This window comes from Nyctibius grandis, chromosome 18, assembly GCF_013368605.1.
Source record: "Nyctibius grandis isolate bNycGra1 chromosome 18, bNycGra1.pri, whole genome shotgun sequence".
Taxonomy (NCBI): Eukaryota; Metazoa; Chordata; class Aves; order Nyctibiiformes; family Nyctibiidae; genus Nyctibius; species Nyctibius grandis.
In genome coordinates this window covers 852,831-877,845 of record NC_090675.1, presented here as the reverse complement: position 1 = coordinate 877,845, position 25,015 = coordinate 852,831, and the positions used below count along the sequence as shown (strand labels likewise).

The window sequence follows — 25,015 nt, the reverse complement described above, 5'->3', positions numbered from 1 at the left end:
AAAGCAAATGTATGAATTTGTCTTCACACAGGCACAAGCCAACTATAATTCTGACACCTACATGTGGACGAGGCTTTCCCAAGAGCACTGGGGAGGAGAGGGAAAAGAGCAGTAATAGAAATATCCACCTAAAAAAAACCCCTTAAAGCAGGGTATACATTCTTTTCTGCCTTTCCCAGATCACCTTCATGTCCTGCCCCTGTTGCTATTCTAGACAGAGATCACTGGGAAGTTCACGTGATGCCTTGCCCAAAGTCAGAGGCTGTACAGGCAGGTGTTTCACACCAATCACTAGCGCTTGCCAGAAATTCAGCATGGGGTTTTCAGCCTGCTAAATTGCATCCTCAGGCCACTGCTTTCTGCAGGGTTCAAAGTCAGTAATCTCCAGCTCCATCTAGTTTACTTCAAGTGACTCGTGCAGAGCAGACGTCAGCAGAAATAGGTTAGAGTTGGGTTCAGGCGCCAGATTTCCCCCAGCTGGCTGAGATGTTCTTTGCCTTTTGTACTCAAAATCTGATACATCAACTGCAACAATGATTTATAGAATTTTTTCTTCTTCATTTTTTGGCTATAGGGAGCATTTACTCCATACCCTAAAAAGGTACGTAATTGCATTACAACTGATTATCTGTCGAACCTCTGATTAAAGAGAAGGTACAATACTATTTTTACTCAGCTCACAGTTACTGGATACTGCAGCATTCCTTCGAGGAAGCTGGGCAGACATCTAGCGAGCGGTGCAGTTGGAGGCAGCGTAAATCGACTACTGTAAGAAGAAAAAGCCAGCTCTGACAATCTGACTGTGTCACAAAATCCCAAGTTTAGCCAGGAATCTGACGTGGCAAGATGCTTTTTGCTTACACTCACTCCTTTCAAATCCAGTCCTTCATACCCCTCTAACAAAGCCATATTATACTCTCAGATACATTAGCATTTTCACACGTCCAAGCTGACTTCCTGACTGGTTAAAAAAAACCCAACAGGTACATCCTTCTCACATGTGATTTATATTGCAACAGGCAGCACCCTCTAAATATTCAGACTCTGTAACACTTGATTTCAGGAAGATACACCTCCTTCCTACTCTGCAAATAACTGCTCCCTTTCTTCACAGCAGATTCCTGCTATTTGCTGCTGCCTCAAGGATTAATAAGGGCTCCAGAGCACAGGAGAAACTCAAGAACCCGACACGTACCAGGGAGTCAGTCTAGCAACAAAAACAGTTTAACATCCACTTGTGTGGGTCAATAAACAGAAGAATTGATGTTAGCGCCTTTGCTATGTAGAAAAACTGTTTCGGTATCGATGCTACAACTGAAATCTCAAATTGACTCAGTCTGTCCTATGCAGGGAGACAGCCAGGAGCCCTGCCCGTCGTGCAGGTGTTCTTCACACCATCACAACAGCACCTATAGCCCAAGCAGTAGAGGTCAGTTTTGGGTGGAAAAATGCATGTTTGGTCCTGATTCTTACTATAAATACACAGCTCTGTAGCTAAGGACAGTGTGGGGGCACTCCCCATCGAGATGTCCTCCACACCCGCTGTAAGAGACCTACAGCAGGACGGTAGACACGCTAATCATGACTGCTTCCCATTTACTACCCCCACCTAAAGCAACACTGAGAAACAGAGAGAGGGGAGAATTATGGGAGCATTATAGGATTTTGTGTAATAAACACAGCAGTCCTCCCATTCCCAACTATAAGATCCACAGGCTGCTGTACAATCTTAACAGCACTGAGCTTGTACGTGATAAAAAGACACGAGGCAAGCTGAATGAAGGTGAATACATTTACAAGATAGTGCTAAGATCTCCATAACAAAGTCATTAGCAGATTAGTATTATGAATCCAATCCAATTAAGAATTTCCTTTGCAAATGCCTGGAGGAGCTGGAATTCCTCTGGGAAGACCTTTCCATGTTTTGAAAGGCTCCCATGAGTCACGCCTGCGGGTCTGCCATACCAGGAAAGACCAGCTGCGGAGCAGCACGAACAAAGCCGTGAACCCCACCTCGAAGCAAGCCGCTGCACCCTGCTGAACTCGAGGAGTCAACTCAAAAATGGACCCCACAGCAGCACAAAAAAAAAGACTTCTCAGTTCCACAAGTCCCAGTCAACATAAAACTGGCACTTTCCCAAGCAAAGGGACAAAACAGCAGAGAACTTTCCTTCTCAAGCCTCGTACCGCGCCCTTTCAAACAGCTTCAGACCATCACGGATGTTTGACATAATGCTAGTCCGTACAGCAGCCACATCTGAAGACAAAGACTAAGCTAAGCAGTTAAATGTTGACTTTGACAGAATCCTAATGCCTTGCTCCGACCGCTTTACGCTGATGTTGAGAACGGCAGCAACGATCCACGGCTTGATCTGAACGCCCAACTCTTGCCCACGCTGCAAAAACTGCTCACGCTCAGTTTAACACAAGCCACATACATGCACACACAGGTGAGAATCATGGCTTGCAAGTCCCAAAATTAGATTAGTTCATCAAGTTCTTACTGTGAATGTTTTCCTGGTGTCCTTAGATTAAGTTCGTAGATTTAGGCTGACCTTATCTGCCTTTGCATCGAGAGATTTAGGACAAAATAAGGAGAGCGGAAGATCTCATTGGTACAACTTTGCTGAGCAGAACTGCCCAGACTGATCATGTTACCACATCTGCAGACGCAGGCGCAGTGACCCTCCGCGCCCAGAAACCAAGCCAGTGCAATTGCTTCCTTCTGGTTTAGGATCCAGACTGTGCTGGCCCCAACGCTACCAAAATATCAGACCCAAAGAGACATAAAAGCTGTTGCTTTAAAAAAAAAAGTACATTGTTTTAACAAACTAGCAGTTAAGACAGATATACAGATATAGAAAATACATTTAAATTAATGTTTTGAACAGTTTACTCCCTGATCTTCAAAATGCAATTACATGAACATTAAAGTAGGTCTTTGCCAGTCATTTAATGTAAAAAAAACCCCATAAACTCCCAAAATAAAAAATTGCTGCAGTTAAACTACAAGCTTTTTTGAAGCTGTCAGAAGTGCCAGCGTCTAAGAGTCACACCAACACACGTAACTCAATGTACTGACACCCTGCTCCTCCGTAGGTCCCTGGTACAGCCTCTCCAGCACCTTCCTGGACATCCTGCTACTCCTTGCAGGTGGCAGATGCTTCAGACCATTCAGTTTCACCTGAAAGCAGCCAAAGATGCCCATTAAAGGAAGGATTAGCTAAGACAATAGACAGGCTAACGTTTCATGGATATTTATGTAAAAACCCCCAAGCTAGACCAAATGCCCAGATAAGGTGGGACATTTTAGACCTGAATAAGGTGGGGAAAGAGTCAGCCATGTCCCACCAGTCAAAACCAACTTTTTTTTCCATTCTTTGTGCAAAGCACTTAACCGATGTGACTCACAGAAGATATGCAAAACTTGGGCTAGTTTAGCTTCCGTCTACTTCTCTCTTACTCCAGTTCTTCGACAACAGCACTTGGGCTGCCAACTCAGAGAGGAAATGGAGCCAAACGCTCCAAACATAAACATGAAGAGGTAAGGGCTGCAAAAAGTCCGACTGGCCCCAGTATGGGTGCAGCGTACCTCTCCCAGCACAGCCAGGGGGGTGATCCAGCTGCTAAGGGATGCCTTTTTGCTGGGCAGTGTCACAATTTTGGTTGGTTTATGGTAACAGGCAGCTTTTAGGCAACTCGGGTCACTTTGCCGTGCTAGCAGCGCTTCCCAGCCAGCAGCAGGCCGTTTGTAAGAGGGACTTGAAGAGCAGCGCTCAGCGAGGTTGGCGATTTTGGGCTCCTCCAACCAGAAACTCAGGGCAGTGAGACTTAAAAAAAAAACAAACACACACAAAACTGTTCTGTGTTAGTACTCCCTCCTGGTGTCAGTCCCCTCCCCTTGTTAACTAAACTTTTCCTCTCCCAGGGATCTTTCTAATCCTTCAGCAAAGCTGTAATGAATTTGCAACATCAGTCACTTTGCAAACCGACTTCAACACGAATCAAGTTTACCATTTTACCAGCAAGTTCACCATTTCTCAAGAAAATGCAGCGAATTCTAACAATCACATAGCCAGGAGGATGTAAACGGGGAAGAACAGAAGTAGGACTGGAAAATTGGTTTTCAATCATGTAAAGAAGGAGCGTACACCGTTCCCAGGGGGCTGGGTTAAGGCAGAACATCAGAATGAAAATGCATGCTGCACCATTACCCAAAGCAGCAGATGATGGACAAACGGCACAATGAAAAGCAGACTTCAGAGCTAAAAATCCTATGTTCTGTTTTCAAGAATTATTAAGGACAGAAAAAAACACTCTCTGTAAATTCAAACCTGAAGACAGTCATCTGACTATGATATTAATCCAAGTATGCTGAAATTAAGTATCTAGAAGGGATTTCACACTTTCCTGTATCCCTCCCACCACTGCGGTTTATCTGCAGCCAGGCCAGTAATCCTCCCGGCCCAGGGACTCTTACAGTACCTGTAGGAGTTTTACGTCCAACTAGTGAATCTGAAACGAGTTGTGAGAAGAGCTGACGCCCCGACAGATGAATTGGGAAGCCACTTCCACCCACATTAATTCAGGAGAGCAGTTGTTCCCACAGCGTATCAACAAAACTTGTTATTTACCATCAGAGATGTGTAATACCATCAGACTTGGAAAGTTTTGGGGGTTTTGGCCAAGCGCCTCCTGTTTTCTGCAGAAGACAACAGGTTTAGGTGCTAAATTGAAGTTAAGGCAAACTGGTGAAGTTTGAGAACCACACACTTACCTAATGAAGCCAACTTGCTCGCTACAGGTTTGAACAACAGGACACAAAAGAGCCTTCTCTACACAGGAAGAAACAAAATTAGTTTATGGGCCACTGAGCTGGGTTAACTCCTGGGTTTGCCTCCAGCCTACTGCATGCCTTGGGCTGATCACCCTTGTCATTCATTTTCTTTTATAATATGGACTCTCCTATACAGCTTTAATCAACTGATTACAATTCCTAGACCAATTAAGAGCTGCTCTTCTCTTTTTTTAATTTTTTTTTTCGCTCTCTTGATAATAAATGCAACCTGGCACTAAAACTCACAATAAACACTTAAAGAACAGGTAAGCTGTCGACACAATTCATCTAGTGTGCCCCTGCGGTACATTTAAACTGCTATTCCAATGACTTAACACAAGCATTGCATTACAGCTGCTATTCTTTAAATAAAAATAGGAGGCAGAAAGGAAGCTGCAAGTGCTGCCTTTATGCCGAAGTTTATATCCAGAAGGGAAGTTTACTTTAAGCAAGGTGTAGGAGGTAAAGGGAAGAAAATAGAAAACAAAACCTGAGCATCCCTTCAAAACAACCTGGTTCACTTGAAGGCCTTGGCTGAGCAAGCGGGGGGCAGAGCCAGGCCTAAGCTGAAGGCATTCAGGTGAAGCCTATCCAGCGCGTGCAGCTGGCCCACTGCGCCACTCCAGACCGCGTCACCTCCTGCAGCAGGGTCTGGGCTACTGTCACCACGATGGCCCGAGAGATACCCCAGGAAAGGCAACAAATACAGTGAGAAAGCATAACCAGAACTGTCCCTTCCATTTCTGTTCTGAAGGGTGACAAGTTAGCCAAAGATTATTTTTTTTATAATTATAATGCAACTAACTCAAGTACAGTCAAAGCCTTACAGATACCTGATTTACCTGACTGTTTCCCACTCACTAACTACAAGAAACTTGCCAAATTAAGCCATGAAATTTATACGGATTTATCCATGCACAAAGTGGTCTCATTTATGGCTAGGTTTCACTAGGATTCAGAGTCAACAGGGAAGCTCTACAGCGTCAGCCACAGCTCTTCCATCTCAAAATGTGAAGTTTTAGCCATCGCTCCAGCCTCACTAAGAGAGGGCTCAGGATGTGTGCAGCACCAGCTGAAACAGAGTTTTAAGCAACTACGCCTGATAAAAGAAAAAAAAAAACCCTTAAATTAAAGCTCACCAAGAAGGCCGGACAAAAAAAAAAAAAATAATTAGTGTCCTCCAAGTAAATTAAGAGGAGCTGCACTACCACCAGTAGCACTTCCTCAGGGTAGGAGGGATGATGTCACAGCTGCCCGCTACAGCATTGTCGGGTTCGTCTGGCTACACACTGCTAACGGGACACTCCCTACACAACTGTGACCGCACAGGCAGCTTTCCTGGTATCAGCAATCAGTTTAATAAGTGTTCAGAGACCTGCAATTAGCATATAAACGCAGTATAACCATCAAGCAAAAGAAGAAAGAAAAAAAAACACAACAGGAAAAAAAAAAAGGCAAAGAGGAGACAGCTGTAACAGGGTGGCAAACAAAGCTCCAAAGCATGAAAGAGAGAAAGGAATGCGGTTAAAAAAATCTCCCCTAAGGAAGAATACTCTGTACGCCCGAGCTCCAGCTGTTTGACTTGCCCCGCTCCCTCCTCCACTCCATTATCCACTCTGGCTGTGCTAATTTAACACAAACCGCCCGCCTGTATCAACTGTTGAAGGGCAGATTCGGGTAAGGCGGCCTCGGATGCGTCTGGGCTCCCGGTGCAGAAAGGGAAAAAACTTTGGGGCGGAAAGTTCAGGTGCCTTTAGCTGGTCCCTTTGTGCCGAGAGCTTAGGAAGCTGCGAGGGAAGGCAGCGAGAGTCCTTCCCCGCTGCAGCCTCTACCGACCAGAGCTTTGCCACCGCCTCCACACGCACCTCGACTCCCACACAGCACCCAGATTTGCACGCAGAAAGATCTGCCTTCACCGACAAAGCCACGCAACTCCCCGCAAGAGAACCTGACTATCCCCCAGTTCACAGCAGTCACTCCCACCGAGGAGACAAGCAGGTCCGGAGAGTCAGGAGGAAGGGAAAAAAGGAGGGAAAGGAATAAACCCAGCCAGTTTTAAAGTGTGGAGGCCTGGATTTCCACAGGGAAGGTATTTTCACGTTTGAGATACTGGGGGAGCGCTACAAGGGTTTGGAAGTCATATATGCAGCCAAAATGGCGCTGAGAATAAAAATATAATTTAAAGGAAGGTCGCCATATTGTAAACAGTGAGGCAGGGAGACACAGAGACAGCAACCTCCATTATTCCCAGCAGCTGCAGCAGCACGGAAACGCTGGGAACGTCAGGCCTGGTGCGGAGACGCCACCGCCGCTTCCCCCGCTCCGGCCAGGACCCTCCCGAGGGCCCCCCCCAGCAACGCACCCTTAGAGAGGGGCGAGGAGGGGAAGTTATCTGCTGGGAGGGGGGGAGGACGGAAGGCCGGGTAGGGGCAGCACCAAAGCAGCCAGGCCGCGCAGCCAGCAGCCTCGCTCCTCCTCTCGGCCGCTGCTCGGCACAAAAAGAAAGCAGGGTGGTGGACCCCCACCCCCCAGAGAAAGCAGCGAGGGGGCTTTTCACCTCGGCCGCTGTGGATTAGTCTCAAGAGGATGGACCCGAGTGGGGTCTGCACCTCCTTTTTGTTCCTGCCTGCTACACCCGGCCCCATATCCCCCCCTTCCCTGGGCAAGGCAGGGACTTAACGGGAAGCTGGAGCCGCTGGAGGGAAGGTGCTGCCTGGGCCGGGGCGGCCAGATCCGGAGGCAGACAGCGCCGAGCCTTACCAGCACTGGAGGTGGAAAGCGGCGGGGCAGTGATCGCAGCACAGCAGATCCCCTCCTTCCTTGCAGCTATCGCAGCTATCGTGGTTAGTGGCCCTGCCACTTCGCCTGGGCTCCTTCTCGGGCCTCCTGCTCTTCTTCTCCCCATCTTCGCTCTTGGGGGGAGCCAGGAGGGCTTGGATTTGCTGCACATGGACAGACAGAGAGAGGGGCTCTGAGGGGCTGGGACGGACCCTGACCCCAAGCGCCCTTCTCCTTGCTGCCCGAAAGGGGAGAGCGGCCCCGGGCCCGCCGGGGCGGGGGGAGGGGGGGGGCACACACAGGGCCCCGGCCGGGCCGGGCCCGCCCCGCCCGCCGGCCCCGTGTCCGGGAGGGCCTCTCCCGGGGATTGGGCGAGCCGCCTCCGTCCCTCCGCGCTTCCTTGTATGGCCACAGGGCTCCGGGGGTGTGTGGGGGGGGTCCCTCGCCATTTTGCAGCCCCGCGGCCTTCCCCGGTCGGACCTTCCCCCCGCTCCCCGCGGCCCGGGCCTCACCTCCATGAGCCCCCCGGAGGTGTCCAGGTCGTAGACGATCGTCTTGGTCTCCATCTTCTCCCACATTCATCCAGCCCGGGAGCGGCCCCGAGAGCCCCCTCCCCGGCGAGAGGGAGCGAAGCGGGGATGGGGGGGGGGACGGCCCCTCAGCGGCAGCGGCTCCGCGTCGAGGAGGGGGCGGCGGCGGGCGGCGGGGCCTAGCCCACGGGCCGCTGCAGCTTGCCCGTCGTCCTCCTCCTCCTCCAGCCGGGCCCGGGGGCGGTTGCGGGAGGCCCCGCGCCCGCTGCCATGCCGCGTAAGGGGGAAGGGAGGAGGGAGGGAGGGGGCGGCGCAGCCCCGCGCCCGCCGCCACCGCGCACGCACCACACACAGGCGGCGCCGACGCTCAGGGCCCCGCCGCCGCCGCGCCGCCCGCGCCTGCGCAGACCGCGCCCCGCCGCCGGCCCGCCAACCCCCCCACAGCGGCGGCCCCGCGCCTGCGCGGCCCTGGCGCGGCGGGCGGGGGTGGGGGGGCACGCGGTGCTAGTGCGCAGGCGCGACGCCGGCACCGCCCCCTCCTCGCGCGCGAGTCTCGCTCCGCCCCCTTCCCGCGCAGGCGCGGGAGAGACGCGGCGAAGGAGGGGCCGCGCGCAGGCGCGTGGCTGCCGTCACGTCCCGGACGGGAGGCGGGGAGCGCGGCCGTGGGTGACGTCACGAGGCAGGGCGGGGTTGGTGGGGCCGGGCCGCCGGCAGGGGGCGCGCGGCGAGCGGCGCGCCGGCGCGCAGGGGGCGGGAGCCTGCTGGTGACGTCATGTCAGCGGAGGCCACGCCCCTTAAAGGGCCAGTGTCCCCCTCACTGCGTGTGGCGGGAGGGGCGGCGGGGGGGGGGGTGCCATGGGGGTGCTGTCGGGGGGCGCAGGGGGGGTGCGGGGTGGGGGGCGTTGCACCCCCGTGCCGCGCTGCCCGGCCCTGCTGAGGAAGACGCCGTCACTTCTTCTAAAACACCAGTTTTTTATTAATGAAACAACCCAAAGATGGTGGCGGGGGGGGAGGATCCTCCCCAGAGCGGGGGGGCACGGCTGGGGCCGGCACCGGGGCCGCCAGCCCGGGCGGGACGCGGCGGGGGGGCGCACAGCCGTGCGCGGTGCCCCCCTGCCCGCCCCGTCACCCCGGGCTGGCGGCCCCGATCCGGCCCTGCCGGGGTGCCGGGACGTGCCTGGGGGGGGGGGGACACGGCGGTGGCGGAGGGGACGCCCCAGGGAGGGCGAAGCAAGCGGGGGGCCGGGGGGGGATGCAGCATGCTCGGGGCACGGGGGGGACACGTCCCTGCGTGGCGGCGGTGGGAGACACGGGGGTGCAGGGGGGGCCAGGCCCTGTGCTGGGGGTGGGCAAGGGGTGGGGGGGGCACCACCGTGGCCACCCAGGCCCCTCACCCCCCCCCGGGGCTCTGCAGGGCATCCCGCTGCCCCCGGGGAGCCGTCCTTACCTGGGGGGTCCCCACGGCCCCGCTCCCCCTGCCCGGGTCCTCCCTCCATCACAGGGCCCGGGGGGCAGGATGGGGCCTGGGGAGCCCCCCTGGCTCAGCACCCCGTGAGCCCGGGGCGGGGGGTCGGGCGACAGCGGGGCTCGGGCAGACCCCACGGGGGTCCGGGTGGGTTGGGGGTGACAAGGGGGTGGCCGGCGCCCAGGTCGCTCCCATCGAGCACTCGGCTTGAGGCTCCTTGGGAGAGGTGTGCCCGGCCCGTGCCGGGGGCCGGTGGGCACGGGGGGGCCCGGAGGGGTGGCTGGGGTGGCCAGCTCCGCGCTGCCCGCACCTAGATGGACACCTCATATTCCCTCGTCTCCTGCAAAGAAAACAGACTGCGAGGGGTTGGACACTCGGAGGTGCGATGGGGTGCCCGGGACAGGGACGGGGCATCTCCCACCCCATAAGGCTCTGGGGGCACATCCCAGACCACAGATGGCCCTGGGGATGCATGTCCCATCCCATGTGTGGTCCCTGGGTTGACGTCCCATCTCATGCATGGTCCCTGGATGGATGTCCATCCTGTGCATGGTCCCTAGATGGATGTCCCATCCCATATGTCAGCCCTGGATGGTTGTCCCAGCTGGTGTGTGGTCCCTAGATGGATGTCCCATCCCCTGCGTGGGCCCTGGATGGATGTCCTATCTAATGCATGGTCCCTGGGGTGGATGCCTCAGCTGATGTGTGGCCTCTGGATAGATGTCCCATCCTGTGGGTGGTCCCTAAGTGGATGTCCATCCCATGAATGGATGGATGTCCTATCCCATGCATGGCCCCTGGATGGATATTCATCCCGAGCATGTGGGATGCGTGGTCCCTGGATGGTTGCCCAAGCTGATGTGTGGTCCCTGGATGGATGTCCCATCCCATGCATGGTCCCTGCAGTGCATGGCCCCATCGCACTCCTGTCCCACCCCATGCACAGCCCCTGGCACACGTGGCTCATGTGATGCAGGGTCCCCGGGGTGCCCAGCCCTGGCCGGGGAGGGGCGCGGGGGCCAGTACTTACTCCTGTCTCATAGGTGGGGTTGTCAAAAGCCGACTCCACGGTGATGTGGTCGTAGGGGTGGGAGCCGGCGAGGGGCAGCTGCAGGGCTGGCTTCCCCTGGAGCCTGCAGGGAGAGGGCAGCTGGGGCAACCACGGGGCTGGGGGGGACCCCACAGGGGGACAGGGACCACCCGGCCACTCACTTGGAGAAGTAGAGATAAATGCCCCCGATGAGCAGAGCCACCACCAGCACGGGCAGGAAGACGGCGATGGCGACGTTGGTGCCCTCCAGTGCCGTCCCCGAAGGCACGGCCTTGGCCACGGCTGCCCAGGAGAGCGGGGGCTCACCGAGGGGGCACCCCACATCGGCCGCAACCCGGGGTGCCCGTCCACACCCCGGCACCCCAGGGTGCCCCAGCAAACCCTCGCCCTTACCGTCCAGGTTGCGGTTGCTGTAAAACTCATCGTAGGAGGCTGGAGAGAAGAAGGAAGCTGGCATCAGCGGTGAGGAGTGGGGTGCCAAGCGGTGCCGGGGTGTTTGGGGGGTGCTGCTCACCCGCCTTGCAGATGGGAGGGGAGCCGCTCCAGCGCGAGGGGTGCCCGGGCAGGCAGCGCAGGCTGCCCTCGCCCAGCAGCGCCCGGCCCTCGGCGCAGGAGAAGCGTAAGGTGGCTCCCGCCGGGTACAGCCGCCGCTCCGGGCTCTGCCGCCCGCCCGCCGGCACACCGGGGTTGTGGCAGGGCTCGTACGTCTCCGCTGCAGGGCAGGGGCACGGTGGCATCAGTGCCCACCGCTGCCGGCTCGGGGGTTGTGCCCGGGGAGGGGGTACCCGACTCACGGATGCACTTGGGCAGACGGTCGCTCCACTTGGGTCCCCCCGCGGCGCGGTCGTGGCAGGTGAGGGTCCCGGTGCCCGCCAGGACGTAGCCCTTGTCACAGACGTAATGCACGGTGCCTCCCACCGGGAATTTAGGGCTGGAGACCACCCTGCGGCTGTGCTCGGCGTCCCCGGGGTCCCGGCAGGAGGTCACTGCGGGCGGGAGGGACCGGCGGTGATGGTGGCCGCTGGGGATGTGCCGCAGGGCAGGGGGACACCGGCGGGCGCCACTCACCCCGCTCGCAGGAGGGCAGGTCGCCGCTCCACGTCAGGTCCCAGTGGCACATCAGGAGGTCGGTGCCGGCCAGCTGGAAGCCGGGGTAGCAATGGTAGGTGACCACGGTGCCGTGGAGCAGCTCCGGCTGCGAGGACGTCTTCCAACCGTTGGCGATGTCCGGCAGCTCGGGGCAGGTGTCGTTACGGGGGACCTCTGCGGGGATGGCAGGGTGAGCGGGGGGGTGGGGACACCGGGGACAGCGATGACGCCGTCCCACCGCGAGGCTCACCGGAGAAGTGGATGACGAAGCCCTGCCGATAGGCGAAGGCGCCGGCGCCGGGGTCGGACTGGAACTGGACGGTGACATCGGCGGTGGAGGCGTAGAGCTTGAAGCGGCCGCGGGTGCCCGTGTACTGGCCCAGGATGCGCGCCGTCAGGTCGTCCCCGTCATAGAAGGTCAGCATGTCCCCCGTGCCCAGCCGCAGCCTGGGGTGGCGGGGCCGTGAGGGCGGGGGGCACAGGAACACCCCTGTCCCCCCCGTCCCCAGTTGTCCCTGCACTCACACGCGGACGTCCAGCATGACGCGCTTGTCCTCCTCCACGTGCAGCCCCCAGATGCAGTCCTGGCCCTTGCCGTACGCCTCCGGCCAGTTGGGCGACAGCACCACGCCGGCCGCGTCCGTCAGCTCCCCGCTGCACACCGCTGCGGGTGCACACCGGGCTCACCCGCCATGGCACCCACCACCCAGTGTCCAGCACCCACCACAGCCCACCAGCTCCAGCACCCACTCCAGCACCCCAGCTCCAGCACTCACCATCCCCATGGCTCCGGCTCCTCCCATGTCCCTCAGCTCCACCACGCACCACGGCACAGTGGCTCCCGTGTCCATCATGGCCCATCCCCAGCTCCAGCACCCACAGCAACCCTCATCTCCAGCACCCATGGCACCCCCCCAAATCCAGCGCCTGCTGAACCCCGGGATCCAACCCCTCTGGCTCCCCCATCTCTGGTGCCCACCACGGCACGCTGGCTCCGTCTCATTCCACTGCGGGTCACTGGGGTTGATGCACTCGATGATGGTGGAGCCCTGCTCCAGCGTGTAGCCAGGGTCACAGCTGAACTCCACGGTGGTGCCCACGGGGTACCGGGGGTCGCTGGCCGTGAAGTTCCCATACTTGACGAAGGGCTCGTAACAATGTCCCTGCTCAAAGGCTGCAAGCACAGAGGCGAAGGTCTGCGGGGACCGGGTGGATGTGGGGATGCCCAGGTGCCCCCCTACACCCCAGCCCCATACCCTCGTAGCGCAGCGCTATGCCCGCAGCGGCCCCGCTGCTGTCGGTGGTGAGCTCCACGAAGAAGTGACGCCCGGTGCTGAGCAGCCCCTCGATGGGCAGGTACTCCACCTCGTAGGAGTCGTACACTGGCGGCGCCTCCACGTTGTTGCCGTTGCGGATGATGAGCCTGGCGAGGCACGGCAGGGGCAGGGTGCTGTGCTGGCCATGGCCAACAGCATCCTTGGGCATGGACAGTAACAGCCAGCCCTGGCCATGGCCGACAGCACCCATCCTCAAACGTGATGAATGGCACCCATCCTTGGGCCTGGCCAATGGTATCTTCCTTGAACATGGCCAACAGCACCTATCCTTGACTGTGGCCGATGGCACCCATCCTCAGATGTGGCCAACAGTGCCCACTCTTGGGCTTGGCCAACACCACCTATCCTTGAATATGGCCCACGGCACCTATCCTCGAGCATGGCCAACAGCACCCATCCTCGAGCATGGCCAATGGCACTCATCCACGGCCATGGCCAACGGCACCCATCCATGGGCATGGCCCTGTGCCTGGTGTGGGGCTGCCCAAGGGTGCCCCCACCCCTCCATAGCCCCCCCACCCTAGGGTCAAACCTGTCGTCATCCTCAGCCAACGAGACCTTCTCGAAGTGGAGGTGCAGGCGGTGGCCGGCGGGTGCCTCCAGCAGCCAGTGGCACGTCAGGTTGTTGCTGTAGTTCCCAGGGAAGCCGGGCGAGACGACGCGTCCCACCGTGGCGTTCCGGACCACCCCGCCACACGCCGCTGTGGGAGAGGGGCCATCAGCCGCTGGCCATGCCGCGCCGGCTGTGCCGCGTCCCCCGGTGCCGGTGCTTACCGAGGCAGAGGGGCTCGCGGGCGCTCCAGAAGGGGCGGGTGGCGTTGCGGCAGGTGACCCGGCGGGCGCCTTGCAGCTGGTAGCCAGCGGCGCAGCGGAAGCGGGCATCCCCGCCGGGGTGCAGGCTGCTGACCGAGACCTCTCCGAAGGCCGGCCGCGCCGGGAAGGGGCAGCTCAGCAGGTAGGCTGGGGGCCGGTGGCGGCGTCACCGGGGTGCGGACAGACCCCCTCGGGACCCCAGCCCACCCTGCGCCCAGCACCCACCTCCCCAGCCCCCGGGAGCGCCTGGGTGCTGCAGGGCTGGGTGACATGGTGCCTATGGCTGCCCGTAATGATGCTAAATGAGCCCTTAATTGCTCATGCCAATTAGCTCTCCATTAACGTTCTTCACCCGGTTGTGCCCGCTTAACCCTGCCAGCGGCACAGATTAAGCATTAGCACCGCGCCAGCGGGGGAGTCCCCGGGGGGCACCGGGGGGTCCGTGCCGGCGGCGGGGGCTGCCCCGTACCTTGGTAGCGGAAGCGGTAGGAGCCGGGGCTGGGGGGCCGGGGGCTCTGGAAGCGGAGGGCGAGGAGGTTGGCGGGGCTGCGGATGACCTGGCCCCGCAGCAGGAAGGACTCGTTGGCCAGCAGGGTGGGCTCCAGGCCCCCCGCGCTCTCCACCGTCAGCGTCTCGCCCTCCGCCAGGCTGATGTTCTGCACCTGCGGGGGCACAGCCGGGTGTCACCACCCCAGCACCCGCCTCGGAGCCACGGGCGGCAGCGCGCTGGAGCTCCTCTGCGCCGGGCAGCGCCTTTCAAACACGGCTCGGGGTGCCGTAAATCATCCAGGTGCGCGCTCCAGCGCTCCAGGGCAATTAGCTATTAATGATCATTAATTAAGCGGTGCTGCGCGGCGATGAGCGGCGGCACTGGTGAGGAGGAGGAGCGGGGGGCTGACCGCGGAGCTGCTGCCTCCTGCGCGATGCCGGCTTTTGGGGAGCCACGGCGCTGCCCCGCAGCAGCCCAGGCCCTGGGACAGGCAGAGCTGGGGACACGCGGCCACGTGCCACCACGGGGGCTCGGCACGGTGGGAGCTGCCGCCAGCCCCTGCTCCTGGCAGATGGGCACCGGCTTTTCCTGGCTCCCGCACCACGGCATCGCACCCGAGGGTGTTGCTCATGCCTTCTCCGTCAGTGCTTTGTTAATTAAACCCCACATCGCTTCTGTGATGGCTTCCACCAGCCCATGTGCTGCATCCCTGCCCCGGGGCCTGAGGGCGGGTGATGCCCTGAGCCAGCTGTCCTGGCTCGGGGACATGGGGACAGGGACAGGACCACCTCTTTGCCGCACTGTGCATGGCCACGAGCAGGGGACGGGCCACGCTTGCCTGCGGGCACTCGGCACCCCATCCCACCCGCAGCCCCCAGCTCACCTTGAGCTCCACGCCGTAGCCAGGGTAGACGGAGACGGTGTAGGTGCAGTCCAGGCTGCCATCGTAGGGGACAGCGGCCGGCTCCGGGGACACCAGCCAGCCCTCGGGGCCTGCCAGTGTCCTGTTGCAGGGGGCTGGCGACAGAGGAGACCCCAACTCAGTCCCGCTTCGCCCCGGCTCCCCCCAGCTCCCTCCCCAGCACTCACCTGGCCCCTGCAGCGTGGTGATGGTGGTGGTGGTGATGGTGGAGGTCGTGGTGGTCCCCTCCTCATCCCCAGGGACCGTGGTGGCCCCGGTGCGGGGTCCTGGGGACGTGCTGGAGGTGGCAGGTGCCTGGCTGGGGGACGTGGGGCTCACCTCCGGCACCCCAGTGGGGGACCACGAGGGGTCAGCACCCGACATGGCCCCCCACGCCTCCCCCCATGGCCCTGGGCGCCCCGCCGGGGTGGTCAGCGGGTCGGTGGGGAAGGCGGCCCTGGGCAGGGCGGGGGTGCGTGGCGGGGGCTCAGGGGCCGGGGGGCCAGGGGCCGGCTGGAGGGCGTCAGCGGGCAGGAGGGGGCCAGGGCCAGCGGGTAGGAAGGGCTCCCGGCCCAGGTAGTCCTTCTTCAGGAAGGCTTCGTGCAGCAGGCCCTCCAGCAGCGGGTGGTGGTTGAGGAGCTTCAGCGTGGGCGCCGTGCTGACGAAGCGAGCCTCCGCCTCCCGCTCCGCCGGCGTGGGCAGCGCCGTCGGCTCCCCGTCGGCCTCAGCGCTCTCCCCGGCCTTCCTCACCAGCCCGTTGAAGCCTGAGGAGAGGAGAGAGCGTGGGGTGCTGGGGAGCCCTGCACTGATGCTGTATCATGGACTGGGGCAGCACTGGGAGTAGCGCTTCACTCTGGACCAGTGATGCACCACAGACCGATGTTGCATCGCGGACTGGGGTGGCACTGGGCACCGGTGCTTCATCAGGAACTGTGATGCACCAGGGACTGATGCTTCATCATGGACCCATGCTGCGCCACGGACCAATGTGGCATCCAGGACCAAGCCCTGGATGTGGGCTGGTGCTGTGCCAGGGATGGACGCAGCACCGGGGACTGGTACCGCGCCGGGGAGCGATGCGGGTGCGGTGCCACAGACCTGTGCTGCGCTGGGGACCAACACTTCAGCATGGACCAACGCTTCACCACGGGTCGGAGCCGCCCCGAGGACTAACGCTTCCCTGCAGAGCGATGCCACGCCGCAGCCAGGATGGCAAACGAGAGCAGCAACCACGCGCAGTGGGGCACTGCCACGCCTCGCCCTGCTGTGCCCTTCACTGGGGTAGCCCAGGCAATTAAGCCCTGGCTAATTAACGCAAAGTTGCAGCTTGTACCACGTTAAAGGGTGCCCACTCCTCCTGTGAAAGCAGCCCTGGTGGGGACAGCCCTGGGGTTGGGTGTCCCTGGGCACAGCTTGTCCTCTCCATGGAGGTGGCCGTCCCGCGCTGAGGGTCCCCCGGGACCCCACGTCCCCGCGGCGCAGACGTGCGGGTGATTGCTGTGGCTGCCATGACCGGCTGCACCGGAGATGCCACCGGAGCCGGAACGCTGTGACCCTGCTCCTGGCCACCAGTGCAACGAGTCCGCAAGAGCTCAGCTCTCTCCATCCACCTGCCAGCCGGGCTGTCCCTGCGCGATGTCAATCTGCCGGGGACCCCCATCCCTGCCGATGCTCCCCACCTCCCACCCGCAGCCCCTGGGACTCCCCCACGCCAGAGCCCCTGAGCTGGGCAAACCCCCTGCACGCCCAGCCCAGCCGTTAGACCAGATGAGAAAAGGATTTCACCAGCCCTAATGAGCCACCCAGCGCCTCTCCCTGCTGATCCAGCACCCCACGGTCCCCCCTCCCAGGGGGCTCAGCTCCCCAGCCCCGCCGTGCCACTGCAGAGGGGATGCCACGGCAGCGCCCAGCATCCCTCCATGGCACGGGACGTGAGCCTACGGTAGCACATGGGCACGTCTTGCCGCCGTGCACAGGCGCTGATGACACAGCTCTGCCAATTACCGGGTAATTATACCGATCCGTAGCAGGGCAGGGCCCCGCGAAGATTAATTACTCTGCAACTGCCACTTTTAAGGAACTATTAAGAGACATTAGCTTGGGCGAGCAGCGTGGGGGGAGCTGCTGGGTGCTGGTGGGCATCCCCACCACCCCACCACCCACCCTGTGTCCCCATCACCCCGGGACGGTGATGATGCCCTGGGCACGGCGGGGAGACAAGCGCCCAGTCACACCAGCTCCAAAAGGTTCACTTGCCCCCCAGCAAGGCCAGAATTATTTCTTAATAGGATCCATTTATTAGAACATAAAAGTTAATGAGTTTAGACTGAAGGCGCCAAAATCTCTTTTAGGCTTTAATAGCAGATTAGTGCTCGGGGCTGGGCCCTGCGCCGCCGTGGCCGTCCCACGCAGCGAAGGCTGGGGCAGAGACACCCACCCCAGCCTGCTGCACCCCCCTGCCCATGGCATCTCAGCTGCCTGGGGTGCTGGGGAGCATGGCAGTCCCCATCGGGGCTGCTGGGTGAGGCTGGACCCCACGGCAAGGCTCCTACAGTGGGTCACATAAGGGTGCTGTGGCACCCTGGGCTGGGCAGTGCCTGGGCACCAGGTGCTGTCCTGGGCTTGGCATGGTACTCTGGGTACCGTGGGATGCTCTGGGTACCGCGGGATGCTCCTGGCACCAGAGGATGCCCTGGGTACCGCGGGATGCTCCTGGCACCAGAGGATGCTCGAGGCTGGGGATGCTCTTGGCCCTTGGGGGATGTAGGATGCTCGGGGCACTGTGGGAAGGCAGTAGGTGCCCAGATGTTGCCACCCATGCCCCTTGAGCACCACAAGATTGGAGCCCCCACCTCCACGGCTGTCTCTAAGCAGCTTTTCTCCAGTGACCATCCCACAGCTGTGTCCCGCCCACGTCCCCAAGGTGACCAGGAGCTGGTGACACAGGACCCTGCCACCCAGCACCCTGCCATCGAGGCTCTGGCACCCAGCAGGGACCCCCCCAGGGCTCAGGGTGGGCACAGACCCTTGCAAAGGGGCCGGCAAGTCCCCATTAGCCCACCAGGGCCCCCGAGCATGCGTGGCACGTGCCCATGGCCACAGCCGGGCCGGGGTCCTAATCCCTCACATCGGCTTTGCCGGGTGGGAGTCTATTAAGAGCAGCCGGGGCCAGGAAGCCGCTAGAGACTAATCCTGCTGCGGCGGGCGGCTGCCCCCCCCCAGCAATCGATGCCGTCTGCTGCCTCAAATAAATAAATACGGCGGCACGCGGCCTCCTGGGGAGCGCTGATCGATGCCGCCCGCCAAGAAAGCAATAACGCAGCGCCCGGCTCAGCGGAGGGGCCAGGGCACGGCCCTCGGCTGCCCCAGGAGCATCACAGCCCCGTGGCACAGTGGTGCTCCGTGCCTCTGTTTCCCCATCTGTAGGAGGGGGCTGGCAGCCTGGGCAGGCAGGGGGTGTGGGCAGCCGGGTCCCTGGCGCAGGGGCAGGGAAGGGGTTGGGGCTCGCAGGACTCCAGGTTTATTTTCTAATTTAAAATCCAATCTGGCTTTGCCCCCGCGGCCGGCGGCGGTGATGAATGAGCTGTCAGGCAGCCGGCGCCACGCTGGCCCCCACGGTGGGCACAGGAGGGGGGACGTGCCCGGTTAATGCCCCATCCCCATCTCTGTCCCCTGCCCTGGGGATGGGGATCCCTGACAAGGGAGGGGGGCACTCTCCTGCCTGCCTCTGCGGGGGAAGGCCCCGTGGGCTGGAGCAGGCAGGGAAGGAGGGTGGGCGGGCAGGTGTAGGCAGCGTGAGAGGACAGGCAGCGTCAGGGTGCAGGCAGGCGCGGGTGGGTGGTGGGAGAGCGCAGGCAGGGGTGGGTGGCTGGGTGCAGGCAGTGGGTGGGCGCAAGCAGAAGTGGGTGGGCAAGTGCAGGCAGGGGCACACAGAGGGTGTGAGGTGCAGTCAGGCGCAGGCAGGGCTGTGCAGCCAGCCCCCCATCATGCCACCCTGCTCCCCATGCCACCCAGCCGACACCGTTGCCACGCAGCCAACCCACAGCGTGGCGAGCTGGGCACCCTGTTGGCACCTAGGCTGGCACCCACGTCCTGCCGCCCCGTGGCCTCCTCCACCCCAGCACCACCAGCCAGCCCGGATGCCCATGGCCGAGCTGGGACTGCCAGAGCCGCCGGGGCAGGGGGGACACCCAAGGGGCTGTCCCGGTGCCCAGGGACGCGCGGCCGCCAGCCCCGGCGGCTGCCAGAGGAGCCCGGCGTTAATATTCATGGCGGCGCTGGCGGGGAAACGTTTGACCTTGTATGTTTTGCGATTCTCCTTGAATTGAACAGTCATTTACCCGCTGACACGTGTCACATGTTGCCGCAACCGGTTCCCTGGAGCATCGCGGCGGCCGAGCACGGGCTGACACACCAAACGCTGAGCATCACCGACACCGGCCGGGTGCGAGGGCAGAGCCCGGCGGGCACCGGGGTGCCCACCCATCCCTGGTGCTTTCCTCCCTCCCTCCCCCCCTGCTGGGTGCCGTGGGGTGCAGGCAGTGCCCCGTCCCCTCCTCACCACCCGTGTGATCCCGCTTCCCCCGCTCTCCCTGCGGAGCTAATGCGTTTGCACAGCAATTTCCCTGCGCGGCGGCGCTGATAAATTGCATGTCTGCTGCTATTTCGGACCCGAGTGGTGCCACGTCCCTCCTCCCTGCTCCAGCAGCGCCTGAAGCATCCCCCCCCCAGCCATGCCTCAGCATCCCCTGCAACGGAGCCCCCACCACCGGGCAGCACCCACTCTGTGCTACCCCGGGGTGCCCACGACGCGGGTGCCAGCCCCCCACGGGGCTCGGTGCCAGCTCCCGGCTCCTCAGGACCCAGTATTGTTCACCGTGGGAACTGAAACCCGGTTGCAGGAGGCGAGAGCTGCTTGTTGGGCTGCTCAGCCATGTCACCTTCCCTGCAGACACCTCCCCGCCGGCGCAGAGCACGGAGCATCGCCGCCTGCTCCTGCCAGAGCCACATCCCGGCTGCCCCCAGCGCCCGCCTTCACCCCCCTGGGAATTCAACACGAGCATCCCCCTGCCAGCACACCCCACACCCTGCCCCGTCACCGCTCTTCGTGCAGGATGAACCATCCAGTTGTGGAAGCCACCAAGGGTGATGCTATGGCCACATCCCCCGCTCTGCCACCACCCCCCAGGGCGGCTGGGGACCACCGGAGCCCACCCTGCCCGGGCATCGCCCCCGCGCATCGCCCAGCGCCAGCTGATCTGCCAGTTCAAGCACCTCTCTCCATTTTCACAGGGTCACAGCGGCGCTCTCATGGCTGATTAATATTTGATCCCTTCAGCACAGCTCGTTACTGCATTTAAATTATATATATAATAACCCCCGCTGGCACGGCAAGCGTGCGGGCGGCTCCTGCCGCCTCTCCTGCGGGCGGGGGACCCAGCGCACCCCCAACCCTGGCCAACAGGACCCTCCACTGCCCTGGAAGGTGTGACGAGCGGCGCTGGGTCTCAGCACGGGGCAGGCCGGCGGGGAGCCAGGCAGATGGAGACATCCCCAGCTGCCTCCGACAGGTCCAGGCAGCCCCTTTGCCCACCTTGCCCGCGGCAGGCGAGGTGCCAGTGCCCCGGCTGGCCCCGTCTCCCCAGCTGCCGGAGGAAGGGATGCTGCAGCTCCCGAGCTCCTCGCCTGCGACTGGAGGGAATCCATTACCTCGCTGCTTACAGGCAGCTTTCAAAGGCAATCTTTCAATTGTGTTCATTTAAAGAATTGATTGGAGGCAAAATTATCCTCTCCCGCCAGAGACACAACTTCATCCGTCTCCCCCGGGACCTGCCCGCGCTCACGGGGGGCCGAGCAGCCCGGGGTCAGCCCCGGCCCCCACCCCGGCACCGGGCTGCATGCCTGGAGACACAGTCCTGGTGAGCCCTGTGCCAGCCTTGGGGTCCCACCGGTGGCACAGGGGGGTCCCCCCCGCTGCTTGCACCCAGACCAGGGGTGCCCTTGCCATGCCCTTGCCCAGGCTCCTTCGCACCCCTTTCCCCCCGTGATGCCGCTGCTCCAGCTCTGCCCGGTGCCTGCGTGAACACCGGGGCTGGCAGCCCTGCCTGGCACAGCACCACGTGCCAAATCTGTCCCTGCCAGTGCCGACCCGCAGCCGGTCCGGCGGTGACCAGGCGCCCAGGGGGATGGCAGAGGCGGCTGGTGCAGCCCGTGCCCTGCGTCCCCGCGGGGCAGCCCTGCCCTCCTGCCCTCCAGCTTAAGAGCATTATCCAGATAATCCCGGCCTGGCAGCACGGCAGCGTGGCGGTGATAAACTCCTCCGAGGCACGCAGGGGACAAGCACACACGCCGCTAATTACTGTAGCAGACACCTGCTTCCTTCCCTGGCCCCCTCCTCGCACCGACACCCCACCAGCACCCACATCCCCAGGGACATCGTGTCCCCCAGGTGCATCATCCCCATGGGCACGGTGCATCCAGCTGACACTGGACAGTGCAGCACAGCTCACGGGGGCACAGCCAGGCCCCGTGCCCCCCATCACGACCCACGCTGCTTCCCACTACCCCAGGACCCCAAATTACAAGGAGCTCCCTTCAGCGCAGCAAAGATGACCCCCCCAAAAAGCCAGGCCTGCCATGGCTTTGGAGAACTGGGGAGAGGGGGTGCGGTGGGGCAGCGTGGATGGAGCCGTGCCTGGCACTGTACCCCCCAGCTGCACCAGCGCCGTGGGGCCCAGACCCCACTTTCTGCTGGGGGAAACCAGGGACGGAGCTGCCCTGCGGCTGGGACAGGCCTGCAGGTCACTGTGCAGGGTGACAGAGAGAGACAGCATCAGACCCTGCATTGCTGTCACTGAGGGGACACTGCCAACCCCCCCAGCCTGGGTGAGGGGTCCGAGACCCCCGTCCCCACATCCCCCAGGCCCACGGCACATCCCCACCATGCATCAGCCCAAGCCAATGCCAAGTCAAGGCCATGGTGGCACCGAGCATGGCGGTGTCACCCGGAAACTGGGGTGCTGGGCTGGAAGCCCTGCCTGATGTGGGACAGGGAGCGGGTGGGTGAGCCCCGCAGGCAGCTCCCAGCACATGGAGGGGCACAGGGTGGATGGGGCCCCACAGCTCCCAGCCCTGGGAAGAGCTCAGCACCTCCCAGGGCATCCCTACCTCTAACACTCTGGGAAATGCACATGCAGAGTTTAATTAACTTTATTGATATTCAGAAATTAGGGGACTGACTAGAGGTAATTGCTCATTAGAAATCATTTAACTGACACGGTAAGCACCAGCCTCCCTCTGGGGAAGCCTGCCCTGCCCAGGGCCCTGCTCCCAGGACAGAGCCAGGGACACGGACCCCCCTCCAGCCCCGCTGCCCCCCTGGCAGGGCAGGACATGGGGGTGCCATGGCCTCACCCCACTGACTGCCCTGGGGAGGGTCCCCCGTACACCCCCTTAAGCAAGGGGGCTGTGGCAGAGCGAGACGGGAACAGCAGCGGGCCCAGGGCCCCGGCAGCCATCCCCGGCTGGGCTCGGCTGCCAGATGGGCAGTTTATGTAACTCGCGGCTGCCTGCAGCTCGCCGGGGCCGTGTGGGCAGCCTGCGCCCCACTGCCCACATCCACCGGGGCCTGCGGGGCTGGACCCTCACCCACTCCTCACCCCATGCCTGCCACCTGCCATCGGCATGGCTGCAGTTGACCAGGGCACCCCAAGCCCCCAGTGTGTCCCCAAAGTCCCAGGGGGTCCCCAATTCTGTTTTTTTACAGCAGTGGAGCTGCAAGGCACCAAAGCTGCCCGTGCCCCATGGGTGCCAGAGCTAACGAGTCGAGCTGGGTGTTGGCTGCTCTCCTTGGGGAGGACCAGCACCCGCCATCCCTGCGTGTCCCCTGCACCCTCTTCAGAGCCGGAGGGGTCACCCCAAGGTGGGGGGTTGCAGGAAGATCCCTGGACCCCCCTGTCCCCGGGCCCCACGGCAGGGACTGCATGTAGGGACCAGCTCACAGCCCGCTGCCAGGCGCAGCCGGCCGGGGGGTGGCTCGAAGGGCTCGGCGGTGGGCGAGCGGGTCCTGCCGGGCGGTGCCGTGCCTGCCCAGCCCCCGGTGCGCCGGTGCCAGCCCCCGCCGGTAATACCGGCAGAGGGGCTTCGCCAGAGCCCGCCGGGGGCGGCGTTGCACCAGCCTGGCTGCAAACGGCTCTGCGCGGCCCCGGCGGCTCCCGTTCCCCGCACCACCGGGGAGTGGGGGGGGGAGGGGGCGGATAACGGGGCAGGGGGGCTTCTCGCTTCACCGGGGGGGCAGCGCAAGTTGGCAAAGTTTGGCGGCGACAGATCTGGCGTGGGGCCACCGGTACCGGGGGTGGTTGGTGTGTATGGGGGTGGGTGGGTGTCGGCGCGGCGCCGGTGCTTACCGTGTGCCGGTGCGCGGAGCAGCGCGGCGAGGAGCGGCAGGAGCAGGGCGGGGGGCGGCGGGGCCATGGCCGGCGGCACCGCGGGCAGCACCGCGGACAGCTCCGGCCGCGCCGTGACGCTCCGAGCGCGGCGCCCGCGATCCCGGGGCCGCCCCCCGCCCCCGCCGTAACGCTCCGAGCGCGGCGCCTGCGAATGCTGGGAGCTGAAGGCTGGGGGAGGGGAAGCTCCCAACCCCCGCCCCCAATTCCGCCGACCCCCCCCCCCTCCCGGCTGGGGGAAAGCGCCTCGGTACCCACCCCATCATACCCTGCCTCCCCCTCTTGCCAGCCCCCGTGCTGCACCCTCCAGGACACTCACCCCAGCCTCACGCAGCCCCAGGGACAACCCCCCCAGCTGCCCTTCCCCATCCCTAAATAGCCCCAGTCAGGGCTGGGCTCATCATCGCCCACGCAGGGAAACCTGGGCCCAGGGCAGCCCCCGCAGCTGGGCACATCACCCACTCACTTAGTCTTTATGGTGAGGGGCTGATGCCCGCTCCTCAGCCCCAGGTTTGGGGTCCCGCTCCCCTGGGTGTCGGGGGGCAGCCAGTCCTGCAGCAGGCAGATGGTGTTGGCACCAGCACCGAGCGGCTCCGCGCTGGCTGCCGGACGGCTCTGGTGTGTGTTAAAAATAAACCACCCAGCTCTTTGTTTAATAACCCCCTCCCCGTCGCCGCGAAAGCCCAGATGGCTTCGCCTCTCCGCGCTGATGCCGCGCGGAGCGGATCCCCCCCAGCCCGGCCAGCCCCGGCTGCAAACACGGCCCACGCAACCATCACCGGGTGGGGTTTTATTTTTAATCCCAGGCCCTGCTTTGCTGCCGTGCACCGCTTCTGCCACGGAGAATGGCAAAGCCCGGGCTGCACGGCTGGGCACAGGGGGAAAAGGGCAGCGGCCAGCCCCACGCACGGGCTGCGTGCCACCAGCCCCACGGCGGCGGTGGGAGCAGGGCTGGCAGCACCGTGGTCCTTCTCGCCTCGGTGCGGGGGCTGCGGTACGGGCGGGGGGCAGCCGGCGCTCCCGCAAAGCACTTTCAGCTCTAAACCCCAAACTTTGATCCGCCGACAGCTCCATCACCGTGTGATGCGCCAAAGCCCTGGCAGGACTTGGCGGATGAGCGTTTTGAGGCCACAGTGAAGTTTCGAATATTATGATATTCAAATAATTTTAATCGACCCGACGCTTTCCCTAGGCACGTCCCCGGAGTGCTAATGAGGGGCTGCCTTGGGCGCCTGTCGGGTTTGACACAAAGCAAACAACCCTTTGCAGATGCCTTCAAA

General features: G+C 62.1%; 2 protein-coding genes across 3 annotated transcripts in view; both read right to left on the bottom strand.

Moving 5' to 3' along the window:
• PHF12 (PHD finger protein 12) overlaps positions 1 to 8,527 on the bottom strand; it is a 32,887-nt gene extending 24,360 nt beyond the window's left edge. For both annotated transcript variants that reach the window (XM_068415754.1, XM_068415755.1), the window contains exons 1-2: positions 8,128 to 8,527; positions 7,598 to 7,779 (exon numbers count right to left, since the gene is read on the bottom strand). In XM_068415754.1, coding sequence (XP_068271855.1) covers positions 7,598 to 7,779; positions 8,128 to 8,193 — 248 coding nt within the window. In that variant the 5' untranslated portion in view covers positions 8,194 to 8,527. The remainder of the gene's footprint in view (positions 1 to 7,597; positions 7,780 to 8,127) is intronic.
• A 1,406-nt stretch (positions 8,528 to 9,933) lies between these two features.
• SEZ6 (seizure related 6 homolog) lies at positions 9,934 to 24,809 on the bottom strand. The gene is made up of 18 exons (XM_068415953.1): positions 24,734 to 24,809; positions 23,697 to 23,906; positions 15,480 to 16,055; positions 15,274 to 15,407; positions 14,370 to 14,562; positions 13,862 to 14,047; positions 13,620 to 13,788; positions 13,007 to 13,173; positions 12,730 to 12,924; positions 12,276 to 12,414; positions 12,001 to 12,197; positions 11,730 to 11,924; positions 11,456 to 11,647; positions 11,176 to 11,373; positions 11,055 to 11,093; positions 10,823 to 10,943; positions 10,641 to 10,743; positions 9,934 to 9,966 (listed from the first exon to the last, which is right to left on the bottom strand). Exons 1-18 carry the CDS (start codon positions 24,807 to 24,809, stop codon positions 9,934 to 9,936), a joined length of 3,123 nt encoding a protein of 1,040 aa, XP_068272054.1.
• Positions 24,810 to 25,015: the final 206 nt, after the last annotated feature.

Bases quoted from the DNA above. Each gene is read 5' to 3' on its own strand.
- SEZ6 (XM_068415953.1), bottom strand. From the start codon at position 24,809: ATGGAGCTGTCGGCGGATCAAAGTTTGGGGTTTAGAGCTGAAAGTGCT. The intron at 11,925-12,000 runs GTGAGCCTCGCG...CCATCCCCGCAG, and splicing joins CTTCGTCATCCACTTCTCCG to AGGTCCCCCGTAACGACACC. The intron at 10,744-10,822 runs GTGAGTGGCCGG...CTCTCCCTGCAG, and splicing joins ATTTATCTCTACTTCTCCAA to GCTCCAGGGGAAGCCAGCCC.